Below are 12,655 nucleotides of genomic sequence, written 5' to 3'. Positions count from 1 at the left end.
GGAAGTCAGAATCAAACTGTATTGTTTTGTTTAGTTTGATGGTAACACCATGCTATTTTCTGAAGTGTTGCCTGTTTTCCAGTAGAGAGAACCAAACTGTTTTAGTAGTTTGACGGCACCACCCATGTTATTTTCTGGAGTGGTGACACTGTTTTTTAGTAGAAAGAATGAAACTGTTTTGTTTAGTTTTACGGCACGTTACTGTTAGACCTGTTACTGTCTGTAACACATTGCACTGAGTTTGTTATTTTCTGAAGATCTGGTTCTTTTTCCAGTTATAGAAAGCATCAACAGTTTGTGAGCCGACAAGTGGCGCAAAAAAGTAGTGTTGTACCATGAAAAAATTTGGTACTATCAAAAAAAGTGTGGTTCTGATCTATGCAAATTAGTTGATAGTACCACACTTTTTTCATAGTACCATACTTTTCTGCACTTTGGGGATATAAACACAGTAACTGAAGGGCTCTGATTGACTGAGGGGTAGTGGCCATGTTCTAATAATTTCAAAAAGCACAGGTTGAATAGATAAGGCACATAGTCACCTCACTGCTTTCATTCCTTCCATGTCAAAGTGCCACGCCCCATCCTGCTTCCTGGAACCATTTGAATTCGGCGCGGTTTTGCACACGGCCCTTTGGGGAGGGGTCATGTCAGTCAGCCACTTCCTGGACGGGAGGGGAGAACAGCGGGACGATCGTCTGCACTGGGCGGCATGGAAAAATAACCTCCCCGTTCCCTACCAACCCCCAACAACCCCGCTCTGCTTGGATAGAATGTTCCTGCAACGCTGAGTTTTACCCAAAGTCTATTTGCTTGCTAGGAGAGTTGTGAGGAAGCGTCAGCAATGGAGGATCTGATGTGTAAGTACCGCTGCATCACACACACTACACACCCGGCCTGCCCCCCATATCAAAAACACTCCCGCACATTCCTGCAATATTTGCGTCTTCATCGATTTTAATTCGTGACGAGAGGATGAACAACACGACTTCCAGCTCCTCGGTTAAGTCTGTACAGCTTATGGGTTCAGTCACGCCCGCTTTCTGTCCACATTTCGGGTCGAAAACGTCGGAGCACGGGGTGAAGTTAAACTGCAAATAGCCGAGTTCAGGGTTCGGGTCGAGTGATTTGTTACCATATCGTCAACATGGCGTGCACAAAAACACGACAATCCCCCAGAATAACAGTTGGCTACACACACACAACAAGAAATGTTCTGGCAATGGTTAGACTTTATATTTACCGTCTGTTATGTCTGCGTGTGTATTTTGGCCAAGTCAGGGTGGTACCGTCCTACCCCGATGTTTTGCCCCTTGTGTGTGGTGGTTCTGTCAACACCTCGACCGAAAAAATATCTTTAATCGGCACGCAAAACCTCCAGATTTATTGAAGACATCCAAAGTAGGTCATTCTGTAATCCCAAAAGTCTTTTCTTATTCCTACTTTATCTGCCGCCAATTTATTTTACAGATTTAGGGGCTTAGAGTCTTGCTCTAAAGGTAACGGTGTCTGGGCCGATAGATGATTTATTTATATCTGTCAACTAGAAAACGGGGCTCCATAAACATGTAGTACAGCCTGTGGGAGAGACACATACATATGTAGTAAACGGTTTGTGGACTAGCGACTCAAGACTTTGAGTTTGAAGCAAATGAGCGAATGAGCAATGTAAACGAGTCGCCCTTAATCTGAGTGATTGTTAAATCAGGCTTAATTACATTAAGGGGCAGGGAAGGGTACTGTAATTGCTCTTAAGGGCATAATTTATTTGTTTTTGATAAATTGTGAAGTGGCTGGAGTTTGTTTACTTTCTAACATTTCAGCATATCACATTTATAATGGTTCATATGAATATTGGAAGAACACTACATCTGCCTTAGAGTGCCTAATCATGTGTTCACAGAAATTTTACGGAAGTCACACACACATTTTACAAAATACAGGGTTCATTAGATTCAAATTTGTCACGTATGATTCAAATTTACCATCTAAAGTAGATAATGTGTTTCATAGAAAATGGCATGTATTCCCTCATATTGGTACATTTGCTACATATTAGTTTGCTGTAAAAGGTGTATGATATTGATAATGGGGCTGATAAGTAATCATTTCATTCAATATTAGTTTTGCTAACTGCATAGATCCAAATCATAATGTTCATTCTGATTTTACATGAACGTTATGCCCCAAGCTCATATTTGGAGATACACTTTTTTCCAGACATTCTCTTGGAGTGGATTGTATATTTCCCATTGTTCCACTTGTCCTATGGTAATGATATAATTTTCTTTGTTGATATGCAAATGGCCATCAGAAGAGAGCATGTGGGTAAATCCCAAGGGCAGCTAACCTTAATGGATTCATATCGCTGAGTTTTATGCCTGGGTTGAGAATGACTCATTTTACATCAGAAGGTCAAATATGGCACTAAGCCCATACAGCAATGCACTGTTATTACGATGATTTGCATGTGGTAATGGCTGTAATGTTAATACTGTAAATTTAGTTATTTTTTATTTAGAGACTTTTACTTTATTTTGCATTTGGAGACTTTTGTGATATTTTAAGTCCACGGCAGAAACAATTCTATGCTACAAAACACATATTTTTGTGTCACAAGCTTGGCAATTAGACTCGGAGTCACTGCGAAAAAAAAGTAGACCATTAACATTTTAAAATTTACAGTATAGCATTTTCCAATGCTGGGAAGGCGGATAAGTTAAGCTAATGGATATTTATTAGTCCAGGGATCATTGTGATACTAGGAAAAGAAAATCTTTTATTTTACATCCATTGTTGGATGAATTTATGTATTGAGTTCCATATGTGTATACTCACAGTAAGTAACATTCTAGTACTGAATGTTACTTTTAGGTGGAGAGCCTTAACACATTCAGGCTATCTCTTTACAGTTCTGCTCCATTTATGTTTTCTATAGGAATCTTGTCATCCTTCCACCTTGCCTAGGTCAGCACTAGTCACAGTGGGCTTTCATCCCTGACCAGATTTCATGCCTCCTCTAGAGTTAAGCCTCTGTGTACACAAAGAGTAGGACTTACATTGTGCTTCAAGTCAAGGGGATGAGTGCTCAGCTTCTGATCTGGTCTGACATGTCCCAGCAGAAAGGGCTCTGATGCCAACACCAGAGTTTAGACTGAAATAACGTGTATCTAATTGTAAAGAGTATAATAATAAATGTTCTGACCATTTGCAGAATGCACACTCCACCTGATTTGCATAGAAATGTGAATATCACTAGTATGAGCAAACTTAGAAATAACTGTGTCTAACATTTATAGCATTTTCCTACTAGTACTATATTTAAACTCTTACTAGTACTATATTTAAACTCTTGCAAGTGACCACCTGTACCTAATGGCCACCTGGCAAATTTGGCCACTTTTTGGTGATCTTTTCCTTTGACACAACCATTATAAATCCTGTCTATAGTGACCATGTCTAGTAATTGTATGTAGACAGGATTTTGTTGCTTCCATATATTAGTGGTCTTCTTTGGAAGGTTTGTTTCTCTTTTTACTATGGAAGTACTGAAGGTGAGTCCAACACAGCCTTTACATACTATGAGATCAATGCCCCCAAATGTTTTCAGGGTGTGTAATTCTGTCTATTATTACACCACTTTGTCAGTTCAGTTCTTGATTGAAACTGCTCAAGACTCGTCTGCGTGGAAATGCCAAGTGAAACGACTCATAGAATTGGCTGATTTAGGTTGATTGAAAAGCAGTGAGCCAACCGGAAGCAATAACACAAAGTGATCACACTGTAATTGTGTCTGACATGCCAAATCCAAATATCCCCCTGCAATCACCAAGCTTTCAAGGCATGCAGCTGAAATACTACTAGGGATGAACTTGGACCATATTCCAGGAGGACACATACTTACTGTGAGTCATCGGCATGGTTTGCTGTCAAAGATAAGGGCTCAGAAACACATTACCCTGTATTTAGGGACTTCTGGAGTTGATCAGGTAAAAGATTGAACGAGTGTTTTTAAAGACACTGGCATTTACAGAATCGCACAACGGATCATGTCTTGTCAAAGTTAGCTCCTTCAATGTAGAATGGATTACCCAATGCAACAATCAGAAGTAACATTTACCTGTATTTAGGGACTTCTATGGTAGAAGGTGAAATATGGTATGGGTGTTTTTAAAGACACTGTGGCATTTACAGAATCCAACAACCGATGATGACTTCAATGTAGAATATTTCATTACCCAATGCTACAATCAGAAATAACATTTACAAAATAAATATTGTTCAGTACATACTTATTTGACTACAACTTAAAGGTACAACATAGCAAATTAGCACTGCTTGGATTTACCAATCAAGGGAAAATAACAAATGTCTTGCACAGTTTAGCTTCAAGCATGCAACAATGTATTTTTAGCAACAACCCTTCCAGCATGAAGTCTAATTTTCTAAGTCATTGACTCTGACTTTCAGAGTCAGATGTTCAAACCAGTCTGTGTTGTGTAGCATCATAAGATAGATGTCATGTCTTTTTCATCTAGTAAGAATAGTGATCACTAATTGCGCAGAATTCAATAACAGTTAATGCCGAAGCGTGACTAGAAACTTAACTTGATAATGCAACACCAATTTAATTTCTTTGTTCTCAGATTCAATTCTTACTTTAAGTCCATATGAACAAAATCATCTGTACCATGATGAGGGATATGAAACAACTGCTATATACTCAAAGTTTGTCACTTACAATTATAGAATATCCTTCCTTGTTATTAAAGTTTTGTGCCATTTATCAATGCATTTAAAGTTGAAAACTCATAATTTCACCACTTTTATTGTAATTGTGTTTGTGGTTTAGCAGCATACATGTACATCAGTACATGTATCCTCAATGAGTTTTAAATGGATTGTCCCCAACCTGTCTGTTCTGGAATTGCAAGGTCATTTTTGTTTAAATGTTTGAAAGAGGTTAACTAAAAAGGGTGTTGACAGACCATGGTGATGTTTGTTATGTTGGTAGTTTTGGTGATGATTTACATAATTAGATGGCAATTATCCAGATCAGGATGTAATTTGACGAGGAAGATTTATTTGAAGCGTACATGTAATAGTAGTACGTAGCAAAGGTGGAGCTACCTGAGTTGTACCTCAGGCCTGTTTGGCTTGGCAGCCTGCCCAAACTGAAGTGTTAGGCTTCCTGTATTGTTTGAGAGCTTCCTGATAAGAAGTTACTCAAACAACAATGTAGGGCCGTGAGTGTTTTGGAGAGAAAAATATTGCAAATATACATTTGTCACACAAACTTAATCCCTTTGTAGACAGTTCTAGAGACCAGAAAATGACCACAAATATGGCAAATATTGTTCCAAACTACATGTAAGAAGCGTGTTACTTAAAATTAAGTTATCTACCAATTAAATTTGCACTATAATTTACTGGTTAGTTATCTTGTTATGGTATGCTCTTACCTTAATTAGTCCCATTGAGTAGGTGTTACAAATCAACAGAATTCAAGTGTATTGACTACACCTATTGTAGCCTCAGAATAAGAGAAGATGACGTACTGTGACTGATGATATAATTGTTCCACTAGATACAAAATGTACAAGTACGAGATGGCAAAAACTCTCCATGAGTCACCACATTCTGCAGTGGTTGTATCATAGTTTTTGTACCTATACTCCTATGTAAATTTGATTTTTTCCATACTAGGTTTCCACAAAATCGATGACAGATCCTTCAAAATTAATGTTTCTACTGTTAATACATGTACATGCGCTGCAAAGAAATATAATAGCGTTTGATACGAGTTGGACTGTCCTTGTAAATATCAGACGTGTATATTGTGAAACGTTTATTTTAGCCTCTGAATCACTCTGGACGGTCTAGGGTCTACGCGAAAAATTTAAAACATGGCTTGGCTTCTAGACAATTTGGCCATGACCTGAAGTAGAATTTACTTTTGAACATGGACTTTATCCTTGCTCAATATATCTGTCATTACATCTTAAGTTGCTTAGCAACGGGGGTGCGGTTGTCCCTCTAGCTGTCAGCTCCTGTTTAACTACAGTAGACAGGTGAATAGTTTTATCAGTGAAGTACTGTGGTCATGTGTGGTAGTCTTCTGCTGTGTGGAACATGGCTTGAATTTGACCACCCACAGTTGTGATATTATCTAAGACTGATATTCAGCCTTGCATTGTTGAAGTTCTTAAAAATGTTTTAATATTTTAGCAGCATGTCAAAAATAGGTTTAATACAGGCATGTTCACATGTAGGATAAAAATAGTATGTACATTGCAACTGATTAAATCATTGCATTGAAATTTGAATGGTTATGGGTTGCTCCACCTAGCAGTAGTTTTGTTCATGTGGTATTATCTAGAACTAAATTGCTTGAGATGTGCAGCATGTAGTTACGTCAATGTTTCCCTACCGAGGAAATAATCAAGGCCAGCAGTGCATCTATCATATGTAATTGGCATTGGCCTAACCTTGAGGACTACATGTATGTGGTTGCAATAGATTAAAAAGTCTCCTGTTGCGTTGCCCTCCTTACATTCTGATTAAAGGAGTCCAATGATTGCTTCTGTTCCTTTTTGTACGCAGCGCCGATCTTGCACTTCAGGACATTTCTGAGATAAAAGGATTTCTGGCTGATTCAGGATCGTCATTATTCTGTAAATGTGGATTTGTGCTTGCCTTGCAGGAGGGAGTATCAAGGCTAACTGAATTAGCTCCAGCCTGGCAGCATGAAGATTACATCATGATGTCTGGAACTGGGCTTTCAACTTGAACATATGACACAAATGTTTCTAATGTCTCGGGACTTATCGGGTTATTGGCTGGGCTTTTCAGATGGGCAGATTACTTTACAGGAGTATTGATAATGTATATTTCATTAGGCTGAAGTAGGACAGGAATTCATTTGCAGAGATTTTTCGAATTGCAGTTAAACTTTAAATGATTTTCCCAATTTTTCAGACAACTCTTACTGTAAAAAGTGTTTATTTCGAACCCTGTACACAGTTACATTCTGTTACTCTATACAGGGCTCAATACTTTTTCTGCATATCTGTACTGGTGCAGGTGACATTGAAAATTACCTGCACCAGACAAATTTTACCTGCACGGTGCACCACTCTGAATTTAGGAAGTATGAATCATACTAAAATTGTTCAGGAACCATTGCTATTTTTTTCTTTTATACTTCATATGTTGTAACAGTTAATGCAGCTAATAAAATTCAGTAGAAAAACATTATCCATACACCTACATGTATATCAAAGGAATGTCTAAAACCCAGTACAAGGACCGGTGCAGGTTAGGTGCAAGTAGACACCAGAAATACCTGCACAGCTCCAATTTTACCTGCACTAACCTGCATATGCAGGTGGTATTTCGAGCCCTGCCTATAGTTTCCACACTTAAGTTATCACCCCAACCTAAAGACCAACCGAATATAAAAGGTGGTTATTCAAACATCGGCTGGGTTCTTGGTTACCTCTGGTGTCCTTCCTGCCCAGCAATGGCAAGCCTTTTCTTCCCATATCTCAGGAAACAAAAGATGGCTCAAATTAGGGCTGTTCAAATACATGAGGCTGGTTTTTGAAGGACCTGTGTTTTGCCTGTTGTATCAGAAAGTAAACAACTGGCCACACAGGCTGAAGGGATGACCCCAAAGCAGCTCCGTCCATCCATTATGACCAGTACAGCAATTACGGTAATGCCATAATTAGTAGAAGATGATGTAGATTACGATCTGAAGTCAGACAGGAAGTACATGTGTAAGTACTAACAGCTAGCTCTTGGATTATGGTTGAGCCCCTGAGGGCACATATATATATAGATGACAGTACGTTCCTTCAAGGTAAACTCACAGTCACAAGTTGTGAGTAGTGATTCTAACAGCAACTTCACAAGGTGTACAAGGAGTACTGGATAATTATAGCTGTAGTATCATAGTACAAGATGCTGTAGAATATGATCATAACAAATGTACATGTTTAACTACTAACTAGATAAAAAAAAAATTGAAAACGTTTTGATTTATATTGGGGGCACATAAATCTGTATCTATGTAGCTGGTATAACCATTCTTTGGCGTAAAATGACAGTATATCTCATTTTATCAATACCGATAGTAATTCTAACAGGAGCTTTACAAGGTATCCAAAGAATGAAATTCTACTGAAGGTTTGCTGCTCTTGGAGAAAACACAGAGATTTTTTCAGGGGCCTGTGGTTTGTTGTCATGTCAGGAATGACCTCCTTTCTATTTTGGAAGATGGATATGCGTTAATTAAGACCACAAACGATCGCAAACAATCGCAAGCAACCACAAACGGGCCTAACAGGTCTGATATGCAGGGTACGCAAGGCAAGGACCTCGTGCACATGTACGTTCGTGATATGTTTCTATATATATATATATGCAATAAGGAATAAGAAACACACAGCACGTCTTAAGTATTTACATGTGATGTTTCAGGAGCTCTTTACTAAGCAGTCATTCCTTCAGATTGAACAACTGATAATGGAAAGATACACGAGCACTGAAACTGGAGTGAACATTTCAGGGCCGTTAACTGGAAATGGATTTTAGAAATTTGTGTACAGTATTTACTACATATGTTATTACTACTCATTCTTGTTACATTTGATCATTTCTCTTTGTTACCTTTGCCAGGAAGGTTATGTTTTTCTCCATTTGTGGTGGTTGGTTGGTTGGTTACATTGTGTGTTTAGGAATAGCTTAACTATCAGAAAAATGAAGTTCAAGTTCATTATTAGGAGCTGATATTGGGCTGCTAGCTGCTTTTTACACACCTTCAGCAGGGCTTCTATTTTTGACATCTCCTTTCCTGGACATGCTGTAGTCTTAGTTTTTGATAGGTAGATAGTTCTCTGGAAAAAGAGTAAGACTAAGTGGTATAGGTTTTGGCCCCCTAGCAGCTTCTTTAAAACTGTAGGGTCTTTTGTTAGAGAATTTGATCTTGTCACAGTTTTTCTTCAATTTGAAATAACAGAGGTGCAGTTTCTAAGATGAGTGGAAATCCGCACCCAACCGCTGTGAAAGGATGTGCGGAGTCAGCTTTACGTCACGTGCAGGGAAGGAGGTGGTGTCTATCGATTTCTTTTCTTTTCTTATCTGCCATCATCTGATGAAGCGGTATTGTTTGCAGGTGAAGATCAATAAAGGATGCCCACTAGGCTGTCTGTCTTGTAGCATCTGTAGCATCTGTAGATCTTGTAACTGGTGTTATAGCATGAGGAAATGAAGAAGAAGAGGAATTCCCATGGGAATAAGGATGGATACCTGTTAAGCTTGATCAGGTCCAAGTACAGGATACAGGTTTAGGTCAATGTATATTATAAAATGCAGCTTTGTTGTATCTTTTTAGGATGTAGGTTTAGGTCAAGGTTCAGGTCTAGCCCTGGAGCTGGGCCAGGTCTAGATGATATGTTGGGTTTTATTAAATCAATATTGACATTTGACAATGTTTGATTGTTGCACTTTTGTCAGTCATGCATTTTTGTCAGTGACGTCAGAAGAATGACCTTTTGAAACACTTTTTAGAATCAAAATTAAGCAAGAAGCTTGCATGGTTTATTAGTTACCTTGATACATCCACTATGATGACTATTCACTTTCAACCTCATTGTAAACTTTCATCTTTTTTTTTTCGTCATAAATTCATCATTCAGAAAATTACTAAAACAGAACCAATAGTTACACTGCAGTGTTACAGAAAGTGACGAATACAAATTTAGACTTTAATCTTGTGTGATTCAGCATTACTTTTTTAACTTTAAGTTTCACTCACAAAATTAAAGCCATGACATGGTCATTCACATAACCATACTCCATATATGATTTATGATGTATATTCATATTATTTCACTTTTGGTGCTACTCACATGGGGTAGAATTATGAATTACTATTCCCTTGGCCACAGATGTAACATTGTTGCAGTGTACTGTACAATTTTGGTATTTATTATTGTGTGTTTTGCAGTATAGCCAACAAGCCATGCGTTCAGTACAGACAATTAGGTCATAACTGGTGTGGACCTCATTCAAAATTCATGATCCAATCTCGTGTCACTATGGTTACTAGTTGCAGGGTTACCGTCATTGTGCATGCCAATTTACCACTGGGAGGGACATTAGGCTGCCACTGTCTGACGACATTAAAAGCCTTTGATTACGCTGAAGAAATTGCATTACGAGACATTGTGCACGTTATAGGATCCTGATGGTATTGTAACACAATGAAGGGTAGTTTGCATCTTAACAAGGATTAATGTAGTTAGTGGCATATTCATTCTATGGGGTGCTTAATGCTTTATATTCGGAGAAATTGAATATAGATTCATACAATCATAGAATTTATAATTTTGCAAATACTACCAGCAAAAATAATGTGTCCCCACGTTCTCAGTAACTGTTGGTATACATGTACAGTGTATATTATAAAATGCAGCTTTGTTGTATCTTTTTTGGCGACGCCTCAGGGGCAAGCCAAATGGTATATATTAGATTCAGTCTGCAAAAATTCTAGGAATTGCACAGGCATGTTTCCACAGGCATGCTAGGCATGTTTCCACAGGCATGTATTGTATGGAATGTTAGCATCGAGGAATGTGAAATGGAATTTGGGTCATGTCCTAGAAAGCTGGTATCAGGGGGATGGTTGGGTCAACTCAGGTCAACTGATAGGGATAACAATATACCACAGGTAGACAGGATAGACTGATAGCCATATACCACAGGTAGACAGGAAATGTTACATATTAAGGTCATAATCTTGAATGATGGCAAATGGTAATATTCAGAGCCAAATGTAATTTTTATTGGATATACTAAAGGTATATCAAGATCACACACTGGTACACACAGTGTCACACAAACACACAACATCGTATGCATAAATCAACATCATGTATAAAATACAATCACACAAACACAGCCAGATTGAAATTTACAGGCAGTACTGGAAATCCTTTGCATGTGGGATCAGGGGGATGGTTGGGTCAACTCAAGTCAACTGATAGGGAATGCCATAAATTATAGGAATCGTAGAGGCATGTTTCGATCGGGCAGGTATGGAATGTTAGCCTGGCATGTCCGCAGGCATTTATGGAATGATAGCCTGCATGTTCATACGCATGTATGAAATGTTTGCCTAGACGAATGTGAAATGGAATTTGGGACATATTCCAGAAAGGTGGGATCAGGTCGGTTGCTTGGGTCAGCTCAGGTCAATTGATAGGCAAAGTCATATACCATGGGCAGACAGGAAATATTAAGGTAATAATGGCAAATGGAAATTATGTTCAGAGCCAAATGTAATTTTTCATGGCATATACTAAATTTATATCAAGGTCACACACTGGTACATACAGCCATATAAAACATACAAAAATCACAGCATTGATTTAAAGTAATTTCCTCTTGTATCAATGCCCAACACAGTTGTGACTGAAGGACATGATATCAAACCTCATAGTCATACAGACAGACAAGGTATTGATCACGTTAACTTCGTTGGTATGTTATAAAAGATATGCTTGTTCAAGCCATACAACATAGGTAGACAGAAAATACTTCATGCAGAGGTCATAATCTTGAACGATGGCAAAAGGTAACCATAACCCGAGCCTAATGTAATTTTTCAAGCTCTATCATATTATGTCTTAGGTAGAAAAGTTAGGAAAGACTTATATATCAAGGTCACACACTAGTACTAATACACACACAAACACAAATTCCAGTATCATTGGCTTCCTGATAAATGTCTATCACCCATGAACTGTGAGTTCTGACTTGTTCAAGTCATACACCACAGGTAGACAGAAAATACTTCCTGTCAAGGTCCTGATCTTGAATGATGGCAAATGGTAATCATATTCAGAGTTACAAAGAAAAATATTCTGTGTCCAATGTAAAATGAATTCAACAAATGCAAGGTCATGTGTGGTGGGCCATCAAGCCAGCCACTGGTATTATCCTAGCCTATTGATATGATATAATCCAATACAATAGTAACATCTTTCAAATTCTGCTGTGTCAGGAAACTCTTCAGGACACATTCTTACAATCTTGCATTCCAGGGACATCGTGTTTGTGCAGAGTGTTCGGTGTAATTTATTTGCAATCTGTACCCTAATGGAGTAGATACTGTAACGTTAATGTAAAAGAACCAATGCTCCCAACTCAAAGGTGATCAGAATATCTTACACATGGCATGGGGAATCTTACTACATCCAAAGATTTGGTCATGAATGCAGGCTAATTCTACATGTTTGTATGTCGGGAATGCTGGCTGAATGTATGTCGGGAATGCAGGCTGAATGTAAGTCGGGAATGCAGGCTGAATGTAGGTCGGGAATGCAGGCTGAAAGTAGGTCGGGAATGCAGGCTGAAAGTAGGTCGGGAATGCAGGCTGAATGTAGGTCAGGAATGCAGCCTGAATGTAGGTCGGGAATGCAGGCTGAAAGTAGGTCGGGAATGCAGGCTGAATGTAGGTCAGGAATGCAGGCTGAATGTAGGTCGGGAATGCAGGCTGAATGTAGGTCAGGAATGCAGGCTGAATGTGGGTCGGGAATTCAGGCTGAATGTAGGTCGAGAATGCAGGCTGAATGTAGGTCGGGAATGC

General features: G+C 38.6%; 1 protein-coding gene across 37 annotated transcripts in view; it reads left to right on the top strand.

Annotated features, from left to right (window-relative positions):
* The first annotated feature begins 640 nt into the window (after nucleotides 1-640).
* The window catches only part of LOC118414914 (actin-binding LIM protein 1-like), an 85,050-nt gene continuing 73,035 nt past the window's right edge, over nucleotides 641-12,655 (top strand). For 17 of the 37 annotated variants that reach the window (XM_035819216.1, XM_035819249.1, XM_035819218.1 and 14 more), the window contains exon 1: nucleotides 643-860. In XM_035819216.1, coding sequence (XP_035675109.1) covers nucleotides 845-860 — 16 coding nt within the window. In that variant the 5' untranslated portion in view covers nucleotides 643-844. Of the gene's footprint in view, nucleotides 861-12,655 lie in introns of all 37 variants that reach the window. The other 20 variants (XM_035819227.1, XM_035819230.1, XM_035819224.1 and 17 more) reach the window with 4 other exon arrangements.

This window comes from Branchiostoma floridae, chromosome 4 (assembly GCF_000003815.2).
Source record: "Branchiostoma floridae strain S238N-H82 chromosome 4, Bfl_VNyyK, whole genome shotgun sequence".
Classification (NCBI taxonomy): domain Eukaryota; kingdom Metazoa; phylum Chordata; class Leptocardii; order Amphioxiformes; family Branchiostomatidae; genus Branchiostoma; species Branchiostoma floridae.
Note: the sequence above shows the minus strand (reverse complement) of the source record. Positions and strands in the feature narration are given on the sequence as shown.